General features: G+C 42.6%; 3 protein-coding genes across 17 annotated transcripts in view; 1 reads left to right on the top strand and 2 right to left on the bottom strand.

Moving 5' to 3' along the window:
* Nucleotides 1–7,071: 7,071 nt before the first annotated feature.
* The window catches only part of LOC125704417 (NACHT, LRR and PYD domains-containing protein 5-like), a 97,228-nt gene continuing 80,338 nt past the window's right edge, over nucleotides 7,072–23,961 (bottom strand). Inside the window, exons 6-11 of one of the 6 annotated variants that reach the window (XM_048969942.1) lie at nucleotides 10,865–11,030; nucleotides 10,282–10,452; nucleotides 8,954–9,127; nucleotides 8,381–8,548; nucleotides 8,218–8,264; nucleotides 7,072–7,648 (exon numbers count right to left, since the gene is read on the bottom strand). In XM_048969942.1, coding sequence (XP_048825899.1) covers nucleotides 7,119–7,648; nucleotides 8,218–8,264; nucleotides 8,381–8,548; nucleotides 8,954–9,127; nucleotides 10,282–10,452; nucleotides 10,865–11,030 — 1,256 coding nt within the window. In that variant the 3' untranslated portion in view covers nucleotides 7,072–7,118. Of the gene's footprint in view, nucleotides 7,649–8,217; nucleotides 8,265–8,380; nucleotides 8,549–8,953; nucleotides 9,128–10,281; nucleotides 10,453–10,864; nucleotides 11,125–23,961 lie in introns of all 6 variants that reach the window. The other 5 variants (XM_048969938.1, XM_048969939.1, XM_048969941.1 and 2 more) reach the window with 5 other exon arrangements.
* Nucleotides 7,494–23,961, bottom strand: part of LOC125704420 (protein NLRC3-like) — a 91,869-nt gene continuing 75,401 nt past the window's right edge. The window contains exon 8 of the mRNA XM_048969956.1: nucleotides 7,494–7,577. The gene's annotated coding sequence lies outside the window, so the exon portion shown is untranslated. The remainder of the gene's footprint in view (nucleotides 7,578–23,961) is intronic.
* LOC125704423 (uncharacterized) overlaps nucleotides 16,090–23,961 on the top strand; it is a 43,283-nt gene continuing 35,411 nt past the window's right edge. For 4 of the 10 annotated variants that reach the window (XR_007381127.1, XR_007381125.1, XR_007381126.1 and 1 more), the window contains exon 1: nucleotides 16,103–16,621. Coding sequence is in view for 4 of the 10 variants with exons in the window: in XM_048969964.1 (XP_048825921.1) it covers nucleotides 16,555–16,621 (67 nt within the window). In the remaining 6 variants the exon portion in view is untranslated. Of the gene's footprint in view, nucleotides 16,622–23,961 lie in introns of all 10 variants that reach the window. The other 6 variants (XR_007381124.1, XR_007381123.1, XM_048969961.1 and 3 more) reach the window with 3 other exon arrangements.

Genomic DNA, 23,961 nt, shown 5'->3' with positions numbered 1-23,961 from the left:
TGTTTTAGCTCAAAGTATCGAGACCCATGTCAGCTATTTATCAGATAATCCGCTTATCATTTAAAAAAACAATCCTGACCAATGGCTCGCAGGTAGTTTGAGTCTGAGAGCCCAGGTGTTCTCTCGGCAGGTCGTTCTCCACAATAACTTTGTCTTTTTTCCTGAATCCAAAATGTGTCCACAGATCTGAAGGGGATCTTACTTTGGACGATGCATTTCACTGTTAATGTTACTTACAGCCTCCGTGTCCTCAGAACACGCCAGCATACTTAGGACTGTCTTAGCCAGTTACCCAGCTAAACGAAGGGTGTCGTCCACAGTGTGGGGGAAGTGTCACACCTGCCTTATGAAAATTACTGCAAATTGTCACAGTTTTATGAATGAATTCTGAATTAATGTGAATTGGGATCACTGAATGTAACAGACATTTAATGTTATAATAGCATACAGTGCATTCGTAAAGTATTCACAGCACATCACTTTTTCCATATTTTGTTATGTTACAGCCTTATTCCAAAATGGATTAAAAGTTCTACACACAACACCCCATAATGACAACGTGAAGAAAGTTTGAGATTTTTGCTGATTTACTAAAAATAAAAAAACTGAGAAATCACATGTACATACACGTCAGTATTCACAGCCTTTGCCATGAAGCTCAAAATTGAGCTCAGGTGCATCCTGTTTCCACTGATCATCCTTGAGATGTTTCTGCAGCTGAATTGGAGTCCATCTGTGGTAAATTCAGTTTATTGGACATGATTTGGAAAGGCACACACCTGTCTATATAAGGGCCCACAGTTCACAGTGCATGTCAGAGCACAAACAAAGCATGAAGTCAAAGGAATTGTCTTGAGGCACGGATCTGGGGAAGGTTACAGAAAAATTTCTGCTGCTTTGGTGGTCCCAATGAGCATAGTGGCCTCCATCATCCGTAAGTGGAAGAAGTTCGACACCACCAGGACTCTTCCTAGAGCTGTCCGGCCAGTTAAACTCTGCGATCGAGGGACCGAGAACCCGATGTTCACTCTCTGTGGAGAGAGGAGAATCTCCCAGAAGGACAACCATCTCTGCAGCAATCCACCAATCAGGCCTGTATGGTAGAGTGGTCAGACGGAAGCCACTGCTTAGTAAAAGGCACATGGCAGCCTGCCTGGAGTTTGGCAGAAGGCACCTGAAGGATTGTCAGACCACGAGAAACAAAATTCTCTGGTCTGATAGGACAAAGATTGACCTCTTTGGTGTGAATGCCAGGCGTCACGTTTGGAGGAAACCAGGCACTGCTCATCACCGGGCCGGTACCATCCGTACAGTGAAGCATGGTGGTGGCAGCATCATGCTGTGGGGATGTTTTTCACTGGAACTGGGAGGCTAGTCAAGATAAAGGGAAAGATGACCGCAGAAATGTACAGAGACATCCTGGATGGGAAAACCTCCTCCAGTGCTCTCTTGACCTCAGACTGGGGCGACGGTTCATCTTTCAGCAGGACAGCGAACCTAAGCACACAGCCAACATATCAAAGGAGTGGCTTCAGGACAACTATGTGAATGTGAATGTACTTGAGTGGCCCAGCCAGAGCCCAGACTCGAATCCGATTGGACATCTCTGGAGAGATCTTCAAATGGCTGTGCACCGACGCTTCCCATCCAACCTGATGGAGCTTGAGAGGTGCTGCAAAGAGGAATGGGCGAAACTGGCCAAGGAGAGGTGGCCAAGGTTGTGGCATCATATTCAAAAAGACTCAAGGCTGTATTTGCTGTCAAAGGTGCATCAACAAAGTACTGAGCAAAGGCTGTGAATACTTATGTACATGATGTGATTTCTCAGTTTTTTTTATTTTTAATAAATTTGCAAAAATCTCAAACTTTTTTCACGTTGTCATTATGTGTGTAGAACTTTGAGGAGACAAATGAATTTAATCCATTTTGGAATAAGGCTGTAACATAACAAAATGTGGAAAAAGTGATGTGCTGTGAGAACTTTCCGGATTCACTGTATATATGCATGACAGATATTAACATAAAGTGATGTCATAATTTACACCGCAGTAGAGAATGGCACTAATGATATAACTTTATATATATATATATATATATATATATATATATATATATATATATATATACACATTTTTTATCATGGTATACCGCAATACCATCGCACCCCTCACTTTGGATCCATGGATACTGTTACTCGTCAGTTTTTAACAGTGTATTTCAATTGAATAAGGAGGATAGCTTCTTAAAAATGCCTCCCTGCATGGAGTTTAAGTATTTCATTTGATATTTGTTGGGATGCAAACCGTTCTTTATTGTTTAGTTACATTTAAACTACTCATGCAAACGTAAAGGTAAATACCATTCTGGTTCCTACATGACTTGTTTGACAAAACCTGTTTATATGAAATGAATCAGCTGACAGTCGCCCTTTTACAGGGATCACATGATGATCAGAATATGGAGCTATTATCACATGCTGATCACAATGAGCCAAACACAGAGGTAAATATACACTAGGGGCAGTCATGCATGTTTAATTATAATAACACATGCTGATTTAATACAGCTATACTGTTAAATAACCAGTTTTGGACTGAGCTTAGGGAGGGATATTGTAGTGTTTTTGTATAAGGAAGGTCATTTATATGTGAGGGTCTGTACTTGCATACTGGGTTTTAGATAAAGTACCCAGACTCTCCCATGGTGATTCTAGTCCACACTGGCTTTTACTGACTCAATTCTGTGGCATCACAAACATTCCCTTGTTGTAATACAGCTTCACCTTCTGCTGTTCACAGGTTGCAGAGGAGAGCAGCACTGGAATCTGAAGGATCCTAACCACACTGTGTTGTTGTCAGATTGCCTACAGACTTAAGTTTCCAAGTCCTGTTGTATAACCAAGCTGGTCAGATGAACAGTCACCAGATTATCAATGATCTGTTACAGTTCATTTTATTTGACTTGAAAGACGTTTCTGGGTAGCAGATGGACATTTGCTTGTACAGACTGGCATGGAAAATGGCTTTCTCAATCAGCCTTAATCTGCTAATTGCATTGTATGTGTATGTATGTTCCGTCTCTTCACCATGGTTTTTCAGTTTGTGCAGGCGAGTTCACGTCAGTTAGTGCCACGTTCTCTTGTGGGGTGCCTCAGGGTTCTGTCCTTGGGCCTACTCTTCTCTTCATTGTACATGCTAACGTTAGTTGGCATTATTAACTCCGTTAAGGATATTTGTTATTTTTTTGCTGATGACACCCAGCTTTGCTGTTCTTTTAAGCCTCAACATTTGCACAAGTTTGCCTTCCTTGTAGACCGTCTGACAGAGATTAACATATTGCTTTTAGCTAACAATTTAAAGCTAAATTCTCAGAAAACTGAGCTTTTCATTTTTAGCCTGCCTGACCTGTATCTGCAATTAACTTTAATCATATTCCAGCTTTTATCAGGTCTGTCTGTGTAACTTCGGTGTTTGTCTTCGATCAGTCCTTGAATTCTGATGCTCATGTGAGGTCCCTTAGTCCCTCCTGCTTTTTTCATTTGATGATTTTGTGTAAATTAAGGACTGTTGTCTCTAAGGCTGAAATGCTTATTCCTCTTTTATCTCATCACACATACATTTTTGTAACTCACTTGTCTAAGTAAATCTGGATTAACTCCTCTCCTTGTATTATATTCTATATTTTAACTTCAATGACATTTTATTTATTTCATTTTATTTCACAGCGCTTTGTGACTAACAAAAAAAGTGCTTTATAAATAAACGTTACTTACTAACTACTTACTATACAAAGAAATGTGTTCTTTACAATATTAAAATGTACATTATAATTAGCTGTAATTATTCTGCATAAATCCTCACTGTTTTTTATTTGCCTGCGGCTCCGTTATGCTCATTCTGACTCTTGATGATTCCTGTAATGACTCTGTTCTCCTCTTTGATTATTGATGGTGTCTTTGCTCAGAACATGGACGACTTTGTGGGTCCTGCATCATGATTTTGGGTCTTATGAACTTTATATGATTTCATGTAAAGCTTGAAAGTGATAAATCCAAAGAAATTCAGTGCGTTTGCTGTTAGATTAAGTTTAAAAGCATCTTAAGCTATTTGGTGCTGCCACACTGAGTATATCTGTAAGCCTGTCGGCTGTTGACCCGAATGTCTTCTCTGTAATGGGTGTGATGCTACCCCATGCTGGCCAGGGGTGTGTTTCCCGTACAATGACGGAGGACAGCATTAAACTAACATGGTACGATGCATCATTAGACTATCATCTGAAGTACGACTGTTTCCCAAGGCCATCGTACTTAGTACCACGGTAGTTTGTACCATATTCGTACTACAATGGTTCCAGAGGTGCTTGGTCTGACTTTCACCCTGGGAAGTGAGCAAAAAACTCACAAACTCTAAGATTATTCCTAAACATGACAGTTGTGATGATATTGCATTATTAATTTATATATAGGCGCTGAACAATAATTAATTTCAGCATTCTTATTGCTGGGGGCTCCAGCTTAATCATATCGCATTTGTCGACATTGCTTTGTGTCTGTTGACACGACTGGCAGCAAAACCACCAACTTATTTGATGGACTCTATTGAGGGATGCTCTAAAACACTTAATGTGAAAAAGCTTCCCCACATTTCGGTTTGGATTTTTTGCCAGGTATAGGTGTTTATGACCAGATATGTCTGAGAGAAATTTGGTGACTATTGGTTGCTATTTTACTACATTAAGCGACGTTAAGCTTTTTCCTTATAATGGTAGACAATGGATAGGAATACGATTTTTCACATTAAGCGTTAGAATGGTCCCTTTGGCGAGTGAGGCAAGCACCTCTAACCGGGGGCTTTGTGGGGGGGGGGGGGAATCATTGCAATTGCTTTCACACCGAGCCCTTGCCGGAGTCGGTGCCGGTGCTGATGCCGGAGCTCAACAAATCATCTTGCATTTGTACTCACTTGGTGCGAAAAGGGTAGAATGATGAGGTAAGTGTGTGTGTGCTGCTGTGGGAGGGGCACTGTTTCAGAAGTGAAAACTACAAAGATGGAGGACCATGCCAGATGTGATGAGCACAAAACCTTTTATAATTTAATGCACATACTTACATTTTTTTTAGTTTGGTAGATCAGTTTAAATAATAAGCTGCTGCAGACTGAATCCATGTTTGTGGCACAAGGTCAACATTACTCATAAGTCTTACATTGTCATCGAGTACACGCACGACAACTGGTACGTTAACTATGAAGGGCGACGACAACCGGTACGTTAACTACTGTATGAAGGGCGACGACAACTGGTACGTTAACTACTGTATGAAGGGCGACGACAACTGGTACGTTAGCTATCTAACCTCAGGTTTTCAAGAGCGTATTATATGTGTTTTGATAGATTTTATTTCGCAGATTGCGTTACAAAGGAGGTAAATGTCTCGTATTGTGTGGAGCCATCCATGTTCAATGTACTTGGTGGGATGTTGTTTTTCCTGGGTTTAACCCAACACAGTTTATTCAAAATTTCAGAGTATCTCCAGGTCATTTGAGTACATCTGCTAACGATTTACTCCTGCACTGCAGCAGTCCAACACGAACTACCGTTTGTGTGTTTCAGCAAAATACAGGTTGCAATCGCAATTTGGACATTTGCTACAAACAGTGAATACAGGTCTGTCAGTCACCTTTTATGATAAAGAATAGAAAATGAAAATATATTCACAGCCTTTGTCTTTGCCTGAACACACAATTCTGATCACAGTACTAACTCTTTGAGAGTAATATTTAATTAAGAGACAATTTTATTGAATTTTACAATACTGACAAAACTCCTTTATGATAGCATACTTAATATTCAAGACAGTTTTGAGAAAATAACATTAGACATAATGTTTAAAAACAGTACGAAATTAATTTACCAACATGCCAAGTAAGTCTGGTCAACAAAACGATAATAATTATCACAATACAATTTCCTCGCCATTTCCATATGTCAAATGCATTATATAATTCCGATATAATTAAAAGACCAAACATGTCACCGGTGACACATTTTGCATCACAAATTCACTTCGCTTTCTCTGTGTCTCGTTGTCAGGACCCGCAGTGGAGCACAAGCACAGCCATAAAAACGGGGGAATCATTGAACAAATAGCATAATGCGATGGGGCAGTTAGGCAAAGAACAGACAAAACCGTAAAAACAGAAGGGCGACTCAACGGGAGAGCAAGTAAGTCCAAAGAGTCCAAAGCAAGTCGTTCAATAAGGGAAATCCAGCGAAATCCAAAAGAAAGGTCTACAGTAAAACTCAGCCCATGAGAAATCCTGACAGTAACAATCCAGAGAGAATTAAGAAATGATGAATGTGTCAGGGTTTTTTCAGCAGTGAACAAAACATCCGGTTCATCTTCTGTCTCAGACCCCTGAAATGTGAAATACTGTTTGGTAGTAAGGACCAAAACGACATTCATGAATCATTCATGATCTTTCTTGAGCCCACATGGTGCTTTCGGTTTTCTTTCAGTTTCCCTTTGTTTTGAGCCCTTTTTTGAACAGACAGCTCCGTCTAGTGGGGTCAGACAGTAGAGCAAATTGTTCCCGACGTGTCATTGTGGCCATCACTATTGTTTGGCAAATGTTCGGCACTTTCTGACGATAAAAAATACTTTAGAACTACGAATCACCATCTGGCTCCTTCAGTTTTAGGAGTAAAAATCAGCCTTCAAAATGAAAAGAACTATTGACTTGACGTTTATGACCATAATTATCGATATCGACCAAAATGAAAATTATCGTGATTACATTTTTGGCCATATAGCCCAGCTCTAATACTAACGTTTTTTTCCCCATCATAAACCCATCTTAGATTAGATAAGAAGTTAAAGCAATAAAATGATTATTTGCAATATGTATCTTCCAAGATGGCGCTGGAGTGACGGCGGCCTTTCCAAGTAGCTCTGCAACACCGCACCTATTCGGTGCTGTGCTCTTGGAAACCGAATTTCCCAGAGGAATCTACCCGAGGGATTAATAAAGTTATCTATCTATCTATCTGTCTATCTATCTATCTATCTACATCCACTGTCAACTCAGATCAGTCTCCCTATGATGAACCTCACACACCTATTAAAGTATGTCACTAATAGACAAAGAGTAGTCTTGAGTGACAAAAAAACCTGGATAAAGAGGCTCAGTGAACTTGGTGATGACCTGGTGCACAAGAACAGTACGTTTGTCTATCCTGTAGAAAGCCAGGACCCCAGCCGGCCAGTCCAGGTACACCCCCACCCTGCGGGACCGCGAAGAGTTGGTTTGCATCCTGCTCGACTTACCATCGTGAAAGAAAAGAAAAATATCCCCAGGAGTAGATAATTTCCAGGATTGATTACTGAATCCAAAACCACACCTGTCTCTTCTTCCCTTCCGGGATATTCCTTTGTATGCCACTGCAATGTCCACACCTCCTCCTTCCCATTCAACCTCCCAGTAGCAGCGCCCAGACAACCCCTCCTTGCAGAGCACCTGCACCCAGTCTTCAAATCGCTCTGGGTGGTCAGGATACGAATGGCTGCCTTTGTAGGTCACCTTTTTGTTACCCTCAGACAGGCACAACAGTGGGTTTACTGTGTTGGGATCCAGTGATAGCTGGCAGGCATCTGTGAAGAAGCAAGACAAAAACACATAATGCAGAGTCAAAGCATCACACTCTAAACTGGAATTTCATATTCCATTAAGACATTTCCAGTAGGAAGGATTCTTTCATTGTAGGAGACTGGGCTATATAGCCAAACATAGGTTGCAGGAGAGAGAAGCCCATCCTGGAAACAATGGATGTAAGGCAGGGAATAACCCAGGAAGGGGCACCAACACCATCACAGGGCACATTCACTATTTGCACAAAGGGGCATTTTGACAACTACTATTCACATTGGCATGTTTTGGGACTGTGGTAGGGAAACTGGAGTACCCCTAGGGAACCCCATGGCAGCATGGGGAGAACATGCAAGCTCCACACACGCAGAAACAAGGTGGGTCTCCAGCCTCAGTAACACCATACTGCACTGGTGAAATGAACTCTAGAATTTTAAATGTGCTGTATAGTAGCTGTAGGTTAGCATTGACAAACATTGTGATCAACTGCAAACCAAAAACAATTCATTAATAAAAAAAAGTATGTTTTCAGAAGAATTTCCATTAATTCTTCACCTCTTATTTGAATACATACATTTGAGGAACCCTGGTTGATCTCTGCATGGGCCACAATGGTCTACACTGTAGGAAATACAAAATAATCCAGTGAGTGTGGCATCCAAGAAATCACTTCATTCTAACACCTCAAGAAGCCTGATGGAGTTCACTGAAGAAATGTTCAGACTTCCAATACTCACATCAGTGTCTCCAGTTTGGAGACTTTCTGTGCAGCTGAGAGCAGTTCCAGTCCTAAGTCTCCTGGGTGATTGTAGCTCAGATCCAGCTCTGTCAGGTACAAGCGGTTTGATTGTAGAGCTGAAGCCAGAGAAGCGCAGCCTTTCTCAGTGACTCGACAGCCTGAAAGTCTATAGGAACAGCAGCACGAGGTGTTAGCAACAGTAACCAGGTGGAGACTGTGGCTGCAATATATGTGCAAATAAAAAGTAATATGTAAGCAAGTCTATCTAAATATCTAATAAGAAAATAGTTTATTCTTCAGCAAATACATTACAAAATAGAACATTCTAAACAATCGAAAATGTTCTTCCAGTGGATGCAAAAAATATAAAATAAAAACATCACCTCAAATAGATCATATTTTTACCCTACATTTGTAGTGATTCACAATTGAAATAAGACTACAGTAACAACATGAATAAAATATTGACAATTATTGCTTCATTTTCACTCACAGGTAAAACAAAGCAAATGGTCAACATTTATGTGAGAACCAGTCGTCATATCATGCAGGGTCATTAGTCACTTCCTACCCCAGTCGCTGAAGTTGGCAGCTGGTCTCCTTAAGAGCCCCGCAGAGGAGCTCCACCCCAGAGTCCCCCAGGTCATTCCCTCTGAGCTGCAGCTCCTTCAGCGTGAGGAGGGGATGTATCAGGAGAGAGGCCAGGCCCTCACAACAGCTTCCGGTCAGGTTACAGTCTCCCAGACTGCAGTGGAGAATCACCATAAAAACAACAAAAAATAGATGCTGTTGGAACCACCACCAGTATGATCCCGAACGGAATTGCCCCCCATCTAGTTCCTACTCCTTCTGCACTCCCCAAACTCTACAATCTCTACACCCCCTACACACTTTCCCCAGCAGTTCGTTTTCATTTAGCTACCACTAAGCAGGATTACTTCACTTTTGATGTGATTTGTCTCATAATGAAACAGGTTCCGGATCATCACCTAAACAATGTTCCAAGGTTGAAAAAGATCCATCAAATACTTTTAGAGTTACTCTGTTCAGAAGCTCAAGTGTCTTTTGATGTAGCCCATTCCTCCCTTTTTTCTACCTAAGGCTGTTGCTTCAATTGTTGTGTTATTTGTCTCAAAATGAAGAAAGGTATTCATCTATATGTTTTTTGTGAAATGGTAGTAAGATACACTTCAGTTATAACGGTCACAAGGTCAAATGTCTTTTGTGGTCACCGTTGTCTTTGCTGAGATTAAGTGGCATTGCTTCAGTTTTGATGTGATTTGTCTAAAAACCTGTTCAGTTCCAGTTCTTCATACAATGTGTCTGCGGATGTGTCTGCCCATAAAATACTTTTTGAGTTATCGTGCTATTGAGATAAGTATCTGCAGCAGTGTCTCAAAATCAGGGCCATGCAGAGACTTTTTGAAGGGCAGGTGCTTCGGCTAAATGTGCTGATTTTGGGAGGTCCCTCTTGGTAAAACTTGTGTGATCATATGTGATGGGTACTGGGTGAAATCTGACGACAAAACGGAACACTGAAGGCTCAGAAGGGAGGCACTCAATTGTTTGTGCAAAAGGGGCAAGTGGTCAGGCACTCCCACCAGATCCCTGCCTAAAACCATGCAATAACATTTAAAACACAAACATGAAAACAAAAGCAAGGAAGGGCAGAGTATTAAGACAGACATTTGACATATTTTACATGAAAGTTCTGCACAGGAGTTCCACATATGATTAAAAATAAGGAGAAATGTATGCAGGAGGACCTGCAAAGTTATCCAATTATCTAAAAACTAGACGCATCTGGCGAGTTATGGTCTGATTCCATTTAATGTTTTTCCTTTGCTTTCTTTCAGCAATCCAAACTGAATCAGCTCAGGGGATTCACAGTGTCCTCACCCCAACACCTGCAGGGTCGTTGATGCCTTCAATGAATCGCAGAGCAGCTTCACCCCTGTTTCCCCCAGCTTATTGTAGCTAAGGTCCAGATGAATCAGGAGTGAGTTGGGTGACTGGAGCACCTTGATCACTGGTTCCATCAGGAACTTTGTCATGTTACAGTGGTGCAGGCTGAGAAGGAAAGAGTGTTAGCAGTAGAACTAAGCATTCCATGTTATGCTTTCTACAAATTACTCTGTACGTAGTGTCATGCATATTCCATACACTTTGATCTTCAATCAGTGCTAGTGCGAGTGTTCTGTCAGCAGTGTCAGTGGTATTTCCTGATGACTTTTAGTGAAAAATAGACTTCTGATTTTTGTTGTCTTTTGCTGATGTCAGAATAGCTCGACAGACCAATTAGGGTTGGCATACTATCTGCCAAGGAGGACTGTGGGATATTTGTGAGCGACATGATCTTTTCCAATTTGTCCTGGTGGTGCGATTCCGAAACATGAACATTTTATTATAACTGCCATAAGTTTTCGTACCGAGACGTAATGTAAAACATACCAACAAGCTCGGTGTTGCTCTGGTGACTTACCAGGCTCTTTTGCAGATCTTGAGGACAGGCAGTAGTCGCCTCCGCCCCGCTGCTGTGCTGTTGTATGCAGAAAGGTCAAAGTCCTCCAACACATCCGTGGACATCAGCAGGACGTAGGCCAGTGCTGAACACTGGTCTGGGGACAGCTCAGTGTCCATGGGGGAACCTGAACGTAGATAATTCTGGATTTCCTCCACTAGCGTATTGTCATTCAGCTCATTTAGACAGTGAAAGAGGTTGATGGCTCTTTCTGCAGAGAGGTTCTTTGCGAGCTCTTGCTTGATGAATTTGTTTTCTCACAAGACTGTAAACTGCCACTGTTCTCACTCAGTACACATGGCAGGATCTTCTGATTGGATTCCAGCGTGATGCCCAGCAGAAAACGGAGGAAAAGATCAAAGTGTCCATTCTTACTCTCCAAAGCCATACTCACTGCACTCTTATGCAGCTCATACAAGTCACTGTCCTTCGAAATGCTGGCATTTAAAGAATTTTCACCAGTGTTATTTATGTAGAGGCTCCTACACGATCTCACATGCTTGATTATTCTATCAAGCAGCTTCTTATCATTTGAAAATCTTTCTGTGGATCATCATACACTCGTATTTCTGTCATCGTCTGTGTGTATTGAGGAGGGATCTGATTGACTGAGGTTATCCAGAACAGAGCAGAGGGCAGCAGATTTCTTTGAATGAGATTCAGTCATGGCGGTGGGGCATGACGCAGGCAGGAAGGAAGGTGACGATCCACTTAGCAGCTCCAAGAAAAAAGGGGCTTATTAAAGAAACAAATCGTTAACACAAACCAAGGGGCCAGTACTTCCAGCACATAGGAACACATCACACTTAATAATTAACTAGATAACGCAGAAGGCACTTAAATATAACCAGGTAACCAATTAACGAGAGTGCAGGTGTGGAACATGACAATTAATCAATCAACCGAGAGCAACCGAGCAACAAGCAACAGGTGGAGCGAGTTACAATAACAATACAATGTAATACAGTGTAGACATACACTGGGTATCGTCAGACTGGACAGCCGTGGAGCCTAAACCCCAACTTGGAGAAGTCAGCACAGACCTGAAACACTGACCACACTGGGAATTAGTACATTAGGACAATTTACAGAACAAAATAAGAGAAACAATAAGAGTAGTGAACAGAAAAACAGCAGAGCGACTTATAACTGGGAAAACAGACAAGAAAACAAGAAACACTGGGGAACAAAATTAATAAATATAAATAGACGAGGCTGTCCTGAGGCCAGCATTGAACCCACACAGAGGGTTAACAGTCTCTGAGTCACACACTCTGCCCACAAGCCAGAGAACAATAGTTTGTTATGGGGGGAAGAGGAAAAAGGAGAGGAAAAAAGGGAAAAAGGAGAAAAAAGGATAAGAAAGGGGTTTGTCCTAATTCTCTATCACAGTTTCCAGAATTTGAGTTCTTCATTATTTGCTTTAGCATTTATTTTTTTATTGTTGGAAATAACATGATTTGTTTATGCATTACTGATTATCAACTTTATATTACTTGTGTATTAACAATGCTGAATATACTGAATATTTAAATGTAACATTATATATTTAGCAGTTTTATTTACAACCTTTTTTATGTCCTCCAGCCACTGCTCCTTGGGAAGAGCCTCTACAGAGGAGCAGTACACAATGCCCTTGTATCAGCTGTGCCCAGAGTCCGCTGTCCTGAACTGTCCACATTTTTTGCATGTGTTGTGCACCACTTTCCCTGACAATTTCTGGGCTGGGGCAGGAACAGGAGTGTCAGATGACAGTCTGACAGCCAGGGCCTGAGTAGCAGCAGTCAGGACAGGCACCTGAGAATTCCCTGGAGCCGGAGTCATCAGCCAAGGCCCCGAGGGTGGAACAGGCAGGCGCTGCCTCTGCAGGCGCAGCTTCAAAGCCGGTGGTGTCGCGACTGCGAGCGAGATCCTCCTCTTCATCTGCGTTTGGCTCACAGGGCTGGCAGGCAGATGATACTGGTAAGCCGGGTCTGGTGGGGGGTGTGCAGGTGGGGGGGCGCACATTAGCAGGAGGGTCAGGCGCCACACTTCAGCCCCTGCTTCAACACTGTGGTGTCCTGCCTCTTCACCCTCTTGTTGTGCCACTGTATGAGGGTGGTGTGGCTCACATCCACCAGCTGCAGGGTGGTCTGCTGCATAACTGCCCCACTGGCCAGAATGAGCTGCCTGATTTTCCTGTAGCCGTCCAGGATGAGATCCCATCTGGACACTTTGCCAGCCCCCCTCTTCTCTGGACTGCAGTGGAAGGTACCGAGTTTAAAAAGATGGTCTCAGTCAGGCGGCAGCAATCTGGCCACTGGGCAAGTAATGGTGAGTGTCTGGCAGCAAACACCACCCTCTGCTTGTCCTGTGGGCACCTTGGGCATACTGTGGTGTGTACTGCGGGCACATTGGGCACACTGTGGGGTGTACTGCGGGCACATTGGGCATACTGTGGGGTGTACTGTGGGCACATTGGGCACACTGTGGGGTGTACTGCGGGCACATTGGGCACACTGTGGGGTGTACTGCGGGCACATTGGGCACACTGTGGGGTGTACTGCGGGCACATTGGGCACACTGTGGGGTGTACTGCGGGCACATTGGGCACACTGTGGGGTGTACTGCGGGCACATTGGGCACACTGTGGGGTGTACTGCGGGCACATTGGGCACACTGTGGGGTGTACTGCGGGCACATTGGGCACACTGTGGGGTGTACTGCGGGCACATTGGGCACACTGTGGGGTGTACTGCGGGCACATTGGGCACACTGTGGGGTGTACTGCGGGCACATTGGGCACACTGTGGGGTGTACTGCGGGCACATTGGGCACACTGTGGGGTGTACTGCGGGCACATTGGGCACACTGTGGGGTGTACTGTGGGCACATTGGGCACACTGTGGGGTGTACTGCGGGCACATTGGGCACATTGTGGGGTGTACTGTGGGCACATTGGGCATACTGTGGGCACACTGTGGGGTGTACTGTGGGCACATTGGGCACACTGTGGGGTGTACTGCGGGCACATTGGGCACATTGTGGGGTGTACTGTGGGCACATTGGGCATACTGTGGGCACACTGTGGGGTGTACTGTGGGCACATTGGGCACACTGTGGGGTGTACTGCGGGCACATTGGGAACACTGTGGGGTGTACTGCGGGTACATTGGGCATACTGTGGGCACACTGTGGGGTGAACTGTGGGCACACTGTGGGGTGTATTGCGGGCACTTTGGGCAAACTGTGGGGTGTACTGTGGGCTCATTGGACATACTGTGGGCATACTGTGGGCACACTGTGTGGTGTACTGTGGGCACATTGGACATACTGTGGGGTGTATTGCGGGCACTTTGGGCAAATAGTGGGGTGTACTGTGGGCACATTGGACATACTGTGGGCATACTTTGGGCACACTGTGGGGTGTACTATGGGCGCATTGGACATACTGTGGGCATACTGTGGGCACACTGTGGGGTGAACTGTGGGCACATTGGACATACTGTGGGCATACTGTGGGCACACTGTGGGGTGTACTGTGGGCACATTGGGCATACTGTGGGCACACTGTGGGGTGTACTGTGGGCACATTGGACATACTGTGGGCACACTGTGGGGTGTACTGTGGGCACATTGGACATACTGTGGGCACACTGTGGGGTGTACTGTGGACACATTGGGCACACTGTGGGGTGTACTGCGGGCACATTGGGCATACTGTGGGCACACTGTGGGGTGTACTGCGGGCACATTGGGCATACTGTGGGCACATTGTGGGGTGTACTGTGGGCACATTGGACATACTGTGGGCACACTGTGGGGTGTACTGTGGGCACATTGGGCACACTGTGGGGTGTACTGCGGGCACATTGGGCATACTGTGGGCACACTGTGGGGTGTACTGTGGGCACATTGGACATACTGTGGGCACACTGTGGGGTGTACTGTGGGCACATTGGACATACTGTGGGCACACTGTGGGGTGTACTGTGGGCACATTGGGCACACTGTGGGGTGTACTGTGGGCACATTGGGCACACTGTGGGGTGTACTGCGGGCACATTGGGCACACTGTGGGGTGTACTGTGGGCACATTGGGCACACTGTGGGGTGTACTGTGGGCACATTGGGCACACTGTGGGGTGTACTGTGGGCACATTGGACATACTGTGGACCTACTGGGGGGTCATTGGGAGTGAGGAAAGCTGTGAAGCCACAGTGCTCCAGTGTCCCCGTGGACATGCTCTGTGGGTCTTTAACAAATAACAAAATTAGTTTGGTCCTATACTGCCAGTATACCACAACATTGTTAGTAATACGTATGCAGAATATTTCCACTTATTGAAATTAGCAGTAATAAACTATAAGTAATATGTTTCAAACACATCTGTTCACAGACAGGTTAAAAGATAAAATGAAAACATTGAAAATTGAATACAAAGTATTTGGAGACTAAGTATTTAGAAAATGAATCGTGTCTGTAAGCACCTACATCAATATTGATTTATGTGATACGAAACACTGTAGATAGATGTTATACATATGACCAACACTACATATCAAAAATAAAAAGATAATGTAAAAAAAATTCATAACGATTTACCGGTGAGACAAACTACTTGTGCGGAGATGATTAGTGTCGTTTAATTTTAAACAGTGTCTTTCCAATAAATTTACAGGAACTTCAGGTGAGTGAATGGTGTGTGAATGTGCCCTGCATTGAGCTGGCCCCCCATCCTGGGTTGTTCCCTGCCTCGTGTCCATTGCTTCCGGGATAGGCTCCGGACCCCCCACGACCCAGTAGGATAAGCGGTTTGGAAAATGGATGGATGGATGGATAATAATAACATTATTATTATTATTATTATTATTAATGAATTAATAAATGGCCATCAATAATAATTATTATTATTGATGTTGCTATTGATAATAATAAATTCTTAACAATTAGTTTAATTAATCACTAATAATAATTAATAATAATTACATGCCTTGGTGACTGTGTGCAGTTCTAATTAGAAAGTGGCTCTGAAACAAAACTGCTGTTGGCCCAACTATGGGCTGGCCCACAGAAAACCCACATAGGGGCCCCAGAGGGCAAAATGGCTGCGGGCCCTGCGTGGGGTTAGTGTGGGTTTGCCCTGCCCACACTAACCCACAGTTAACCCACACCTGGCCACGCGGGCCCCAAATGGGCATGTTTGCTGGGGACGTGTCTGATCAAGCGAATGTAGTGTTTTTTTTTATCTAGTTTTCTCTCCCTGTTGGGAGGTTAGCGTCCTGTTCCACACTCCAGTCCAGTCGGTGGCGGTAATGCTCCATTAAAGCTGGCTGCCAACCGCCATAAACATCGAGGAAGGAGAAGGAAGACGAACCGTTATGCTCAGGTCGAAAGTGAAAGTAAATGTAGCGGGTAGGAAGATAAGACTGAGCTGCGTTAATCAAAGCGGATACATGTGTATTCGTTTTAATATGGGGCAGGGGAGTTTCTAGCAGTTAAAAAGATCAGGGGCTAAGTGAAGTTTATATGGGGTTTGAATGTTTTTTTAAGGAAGGAAGATTTGTATCCTGGATAAAATACTCGGGGCTACGCCTAAAATACGCAGGGCTAGAATGATAGGACCTGCCGACGCCCATTATATGTACGATAAGAAGTAATCAAGTAAAGGATGAAAATGAAGACCAAAAGTCTCGCTATTATACTAATATTCTTCAAGTTCATCATTAATTCTGACGGTATGTATCTTTTAAAAAATTACGATGATCTGTCTGTGTGCGTGTGTGTTATATGTATATATGTGTGTATGTTATGTATATAGTCATGTGAAAAAATTGACACCCATTACATATTTAGTTCTTTATTAAGAATTATCAACATATCAAAATGAAATCTTTCAAATTATAACTGTAGATAAAGGTGATGTAATTGTATGACCTAGGCAAAAACAAGTGTTGAGCAGGTTATAGATGAAACGTCCACTTTCATTACATTATCTGATTTATTTTTTATGCCGAACTTTTCCGTCTCTTCGTAGCTTCTTGGTTTACTTTTGAATTGAGTAAGTGTTAATTCCTCGCTGCTCTGCGTCGTATGAATAGCGAAGTTTTTGTACGATTCCGGGAGGCCCTTCAGAATCATGGCTATTATAAGCCTGTCGCTAATTATTTCCTTCGCGTTTCGCAGGGATATTACGGCCTTTTCAGCTCGAATGATATAGTCCGTTATAGATTATTCTGGCTCTTTTTGTAATGAGGTTAGTTCTGTATACAGGGCAATAATTCGGGGCTTACCCTTACTGGTGTAATGACTCCGTAGTATTTGTAAAGCTTTTCTGCCATCATCTGCCGCCTCTCTCATCACTAGCGATAGGCTTCTATCATCGAGCAGTTGGATTAAGTAAGGAATAATTGACGACGGGCCGTTGAATTATTAGAAAATAATGCACACCCGAGGTGGTGATGCGGCCACGACGCGAAGCGGAATTTACTTTCGGAAAATCGTCTGTCATGTTGTTGTTTTTGTTAGTCCTGTGTGCTGTATAGGTACTGTATGCTAATTTCCGTTATTACAGTTAACTACGCGAAGTGATATGGAACTGTAATGCGGTCAAGAGAGCTGCCTGGAACTACGTTCGCTGTGCGTTTCCCTGAAAATAATTGCACACCTCAGAACGTTCGTCAGCCAGTCAGATTCAAGCATTCAACGGTCCCGTAGTATAACTCTGCGTAACATTCGGCGTTCTTTTCTGCATCTGGATCAGCGGTGGACAGGATCGTGTCTTTTAAGCCCATTATTCTCAGGTGGCGAGAAATTTGAGAAGGGTCTGGCTGCAGAATGGAACTGAGAGCGCGTGTCCTTTGCCAGGCCCCTTTCCACGCTCAAGCCCCTACGTCATTTCCGTTCGAACGACAGAATTCTTCTTCATGCAAGCTATAAGAATCCATCTTGTGCGGATAATTCTGAAGTCGTGGAATGTATGGCTTAACTATTTAAAAATTAATTATCACGTCGAAATACGCGTGTGTCGAACTCATCGCCTTCCTACAGGCAACTCATGTTTACCTTAAAGTCCTAACAGTAGTGCTCGGTCACATAAAAAAGTCAGCCAAAGACAAAGTAATCTTTATAGTCATCTCAGCTACTGTATATACAAGTATATAGAGAGACAAGACGACGTGACTCCGACGTGACTTACCGTTGTCAGGAGTGGCAAGATGGACTTCATAACTGAATATTAAACTGAAGAAGAGAAAGATATCGTTGTCTATCCCTTTTTATTTCAATTTTCAAATGTTTCAAAGACATGCATTTGTTTTTAGAAAACACAGCCGACAAGGGCTTAATCGTGTTTCGTGGTTTAGTGTAGTAGGTTCACTGTACAGTACATTGTTATTGTCACAACCGATCGTTCAGACCTCATGTGGACCACGCCCACCTCATTTATCTCGTGTGAATCCCGCTTGTTACCAGCTTTCCTGTTTGATCTTGTTTGTCTTGTGTATTTCAGTTTGTGTTCTAGTTCATTCCCCAGATTTGTCGTTGTTGTTGCTACGTGCCTTGTTCCCTGTGATTCCCTTTTTACCCTGATTAAACCCCGTTTATTCGCATTCACGGCTCCCTTCGCCTGCTTCTCCGCATCAGTCAGTTATTTTATATATTAGTCATATATATGCATCTGTTTTCAGTGAAAAATCCTTAATCACTGATTGCAGTACTGTAAATTATTGTATATTTTCAAAGATCTGTTATTTGTATATAGTATTTGTTGTCATTTTATAAAGTAGTTCATATATTTAAGTGTTTTATACTGTATTCTGTTGACATCCTGTTGGGTGTGAAAAATAAACCTTTTGCTGTTTTGTGAGGATTTTTTTATTATTATTAAAAACGACATAGTTTGTAAATAACTAGAATGGTAGTTTTTCTTGTAGAAATTTAATTCTCCTTAGAAAAAAATTAACATAGTAAAAATATTGTATTATGGCCAGTACCAAAGCACAACTTTTTACTGGCAAACGTTTATTTAAATTACGATTAACAACTTCATACGATTATACAACGATTTCAACTTCACATTATATTATTGTCTTCACAATGTAATTAAAAATATTTTTATTTTTTTTATTAAAAAATGACTGACTTCGTCATATGTTTACATAATATTGAGGTATGTATTAATATATCATATATAGTGTAATACATGGTAAGAAAGTTCTAATTAGCTATTTAGGCACACTAGACTCTAAATCTATGCTGGAACACTGGACTCTAGACATCGTTATTAAAATGATGTTATTACTTCGCACATATCTTGGGTAAAACAAATACGTTTTGTCAATAACCAATAACGCACAAAATATGTTTATTAGATTATGACTTAAAAGTTTCCGTATAAACATTTAAATGCTGACATTATTTGACACCAGTACAATATTTGACGGCATAAATATGGCACAAGAAAATAATGATTGAAAGTACATATTAGCTATAGTCTGATGTCTCACAATAATAACACATACAGTAGCAGTACATTTATTTACACACATATGTACAACTATATTTTTCAGGTTTGAGACGGATTCCATCGTTTAAATAGAAATTACGTATTGGGGGTTGGCAAGACGGATTTGTCCACAGGAGGGGTTGTTTGTTTGTCTCTTGGAAAAAATAATCTCACTCCAAATCTGCTGAAATATAAAGCAACAACACACAACAGCGTGTTCATGGAGGCAGCCATGTTTTAATGGAAGATCGTCACCTCGGAATTTCCGGATAATCTGTCGTTTTAACGGAAATGACGTAGGGGCTTGAGAGTGGAAAGCTTGACAGAGGACACGCGCTGTCAGGCCCCTTCTGCAGCCAGACACTCGTGAGAAATTTTACTTCCCAGAGTTCGTAATTATTTTCATCCCCATCGAAAACTAACCTCTGCCATCTTCCTCCGGTGTCACGCCTGGGCCCATAATCTGTTGCGCTTTCAGCTCTGTTCTCCATACCAAAAAAATATCGCACAGAGGAGCAATTAAAAATAAAAACGCCAATTTCCACTGAGGTAAAAGTTAGGACACCTTCACATCCATTACTGTGTAAAATGCCTAGATATAGATTCATCTGCACCACATCGGGTGAAAATGATTATTTACAGAGCTTCTTGGTGGAGCCTGTCTTATTTAAACCACAGGCATTTAGTTTGGTTTGCTCTTGATTGTTGAAATGAGTGGTATCACCATGGTGAGATCCAAAGAGCTCTCTGAGGTTGGAGTTACTAAAATTGCCCGTAGGAGTGCATGTGTGAGTGACTGGTGTGTAACTGTGCCCTGTGATGGGCTGGCCCCCCATCCTGGGTTGGTCCCTGCCTTGTGCCCGTTGCTTCTGGGATAGGCTCCGGACCCCCGCGACCGAGTAGGATAAGCGGTTTGGAAAATGGATGGATGGATAATAATAATAATTGTTATGACCCGCGCATCCAGTCCTCGTGTGTGCCACGCCCCCCTGATCATCCACGTGTGCTTCCCCGATTGTGCCCAGCTGTTTCTTGTTCATTTTGCTGTGTCTTGTGTATATCAGTCTGCGTCTGAGTTAGTTCCCTAGATCGGTCATTGACGTTTCCCCTTCGTTGTTTTGTGCCTTCCTTCGTTGTGGTGACTGTGTGCAGTTCTAATTAGAAAGCGGCTCTCAAACAAAACTGCTGCAGGCCCAACTGTGGACTGGCCCACAGAAAACCCACATAGGGGCCCCAGAGGGCAAAATGGCTGCGGGCCCTGCGTGGGCTAACCGGCATGGGCCCCACGTGGGGTTAGTGTGGGTTTGCCCTGCCCACACTGACCCACAGTAACCCACACCTGTCATTTTTAGTACACTACATCGTATAGTTCAACAAAAATAATACAGACAATGTAAAAACATTGTGACTGATGAGGACATATAACTTAACAACAAGAAAGAAATCCACTTAATTAACAGAAGAAATTAACTATGATGCCAATTTCCACTGAGGAAAAAGTTAGGACACCTTCACATCCATTACTGTGTAAAATGCCTAGATATACATTCATCTGCACCACATCGGGTGAAAATGATTATTTACAGAGCTTCTTCTATTTAAACCACAGGCATTTAGTTTGTTTTGCCCTTGATTGTTGAAATGAGTGATATCACCATGTAAGATCCAAAGAGCTCTGAGGCCTTCAGAAAGAAGCTTGTAGATGCATATGAGTCTGGGAAGGGAAATAAAAAGATCACAAGAGTTTGGACTCAGACATTCCACTGTCCGGAAAATAATTTTCAAGTGGAGAACATTTAAAACAACAACCAGAATGGCCAGGGCAGGCTGTCCTCTCAAATTCAGCCCAAAAACAGACCTCAAGATGCTGAAAGAAGTCTCCAAAAATTATAAAATGTCATCACGGGTCATACAGGAAGCTCTTGCCACAGTTGATGTCAAGGTGCATGTATCTGCCATCAGAATGAGACAGTGCAGGTTTGATTTTGGAGGTGTGCAAGTATGAAGCCCTTGCTGTCAAAAAATATCAGGGCAAGTTTGCCAGAGACCCACCTTGACAAAGACCTGGGGCCTCATGTATTACGACGTGTGTAGAATTCACACTAAAACATGACGTACGGACAAAACTAGGAGTGTGTGTAACCAAGAAAAAATCCAGATGCATAAAACTGTGCGTAAGCACAGATCGACGCACATTCCCTTTATAAATCCCAATGAGTGTGAAATTTTACGTACGTGAATGAGCCCACAGCCATCCCCCCGACCCGCCCATGATTATGCATATTTGCATATGTAAATTTTGCATATGTTTGTTCTCTGAAGGTTCTTTTATAGTAATGTGAGTGCAGTCAATGACTCCGATTACATTGGGAAAACCGGACATCGCTGTAAATTACACTTTAATGTTTGCCTGTTCGACCACAGTGTAAGAAATTTTTATATATCTGGGTGACAAGCGGATTATGCCGTCGCATACAGCTGGCATGGCGCGACTTGGTGTTGACTAAATCACCTGACTAAACCACTGAATACACGCTCTCTTCCAATTCTTCTATAAGCTACGTCTTCCAATAACGCAAGAACTGCCATGGCAGGTGTAATAGTTCGGTCATTTTCTGCACTGTTTTATTGTTACAAATTGAATAAAAACCAGGTTCCATACATTTGTAAAAAACATACAATTAAAGTCGGTGTATTGGGTAAAGTCAGCGTCATGATTGTGAGTTAAAAAAGGGAAACCACAGTAGCAATGATTTACCACTGGGAGCCGTCCGTGTACAAAACCGAGCAGAAACGTGCGTACGCCATGTGGGGAGCTGCCGTGAGAATGTGCGTAGCGGTACGCCAAGTTTCGTTTTTATACATCTCGACGTGAGCGTGGAAATGGACGTACGCAACATTTTCGTACGTACGCACCGTTTATACATGAGGCCCCAGGACATTTGGAACAATGTGCTTTGGACAGATCAATCTAAAATTGAATTATTTGGACGCAGTAACAGAGGACATGTTTGGTGAGCAAAAGAACCTCATACCAGCTGTGAAGCATGGGGGTGGAAATGTCATGGTTTGGGGCTGCTTTGCTGCAGCAGAACCTGGCCAGCTCACCATCATAGAATCCACTATGAATTCTTCATCGTATCAGCGGGTGCTTCAGGACAATGTGAGATCATCCATCCAGAAGTTGAAGCTGAAGTGGGGGTGGACCATGCAAAATGACAATGACCCAAAACATTCCAGTAAATCTACCAAGAAAAGGCTTAGAAGAGAGAAATGGAGAGTTCTGGAATAGCCAAGTCAAAGTCCGGATCTGAATCTTATTGTGATACTGTGGGGTGATTTGAAACGTGCAAGTGAGATAACTTTCAAGTATCACACAGCTTAAGGAATTCTGCATTGGAGGATTGCGAGCGATTTCAGAGATTGATGTGTGGTTTTGGAAACGTCTCATTGAGCTTATTTCAACCAAAGGGGGTCATACTAGCTATTAGGGCACAGGGTGTCCTAACTTTTTCCTCAGTAGGAATTGGAATCTTAGTTAATTTCTAAGTTAAATAAGTGAATTTGTTTTTTGTTTTTGCATAGGTGATGCAATTTCATCACGTTTATCTACAAATATAATTTGAAACAAAATTTAATATTGATATGTTGATATTTCTTAATTAAGTACTAAATATTTAGTGGGTGTCCTAGTTTTTTCACATGACTGTATGTATGGGTGGATGTGTGTGTGTGTGTGTGTGTGTGTGTGTGTGAGTGTGTGTGTGTAATATATATTTTGCAACCAACATTTTCACATGGGACCCATAGAGCTTAAAAATTAGCAACTTCATGGGCCCCAAATGGGTTTGGCTATGGTCTCCATGGTGACCCCATATGTGTTTGCAAATGTGGCTTCTGGGTTAGAAATGGCGCCCATTTTGGTTATCCTAACTGGGCTCAGATGGGGCCTGTATGGGGACCCAAATGGATTCCATGAGGGATCTAAATGAGTTTCAGCTGGGTCCCATTTGGGAAATTGTGACTGGACTCATATCGGACCCAGACCGTATTTTCACGTGGGCCCATGTGTGTTTTAAATGGGAAATATAACTGATTCAAATCAGGTTTGGCCATGGATTCCATAGAGGACCAGCATGAGTTTGCCCAAGTGGGGTCTGTGTGGAATTCGAATGTTATATCTGCGTCATCTTACACCCATAAATGACACCCAGGAGTGATCGTCCACTTCCAAAGTGATTTCTGAAATGAAATCTGAAATTAAAACACTGCCATGTGATTTTCTAAGAAACAGTTTGCACATTGCGTCTTCTGTAATATTATGATATGAAGCTGTGATGTACAAAATTTGTATAAAATTTAACAAAGCTATTTCCATTTCATTTTGAAGGAGAACCTAAACCAAATGTCATGTAGACCCAGACCGATTTCTTTATTAACAGCGAAAGAATATTAATCTGGGGTTGGAGTTGGGGGCGTACTAAGTAATGAGTCATAATGAGTCATGTTGTCTTAATAATATTATTTATACACCATTTAAATGCAAAATATAGATATACATTTTAATAAACA

This window comes from Brienomyrus brachyistius, chromosome 12, assembly GCF_023856365.1.
Source record: "Brienomyrus brachyistius isolate T26 chromosome 12, BBRACH_0.4, whole genome shotgun sequence".
Lineage (NCBI taxonomy): Eukaryota > Metazoa > Chordata > Actinopteri > Osteoglossiformes > Mormyridae > Brienomyrus > Brienomyrus brachyistius.
Note: the sequence above shows the minus strand (reverse complement) of the source record. Positions and strands in the feature narration are given on the sequence as shown.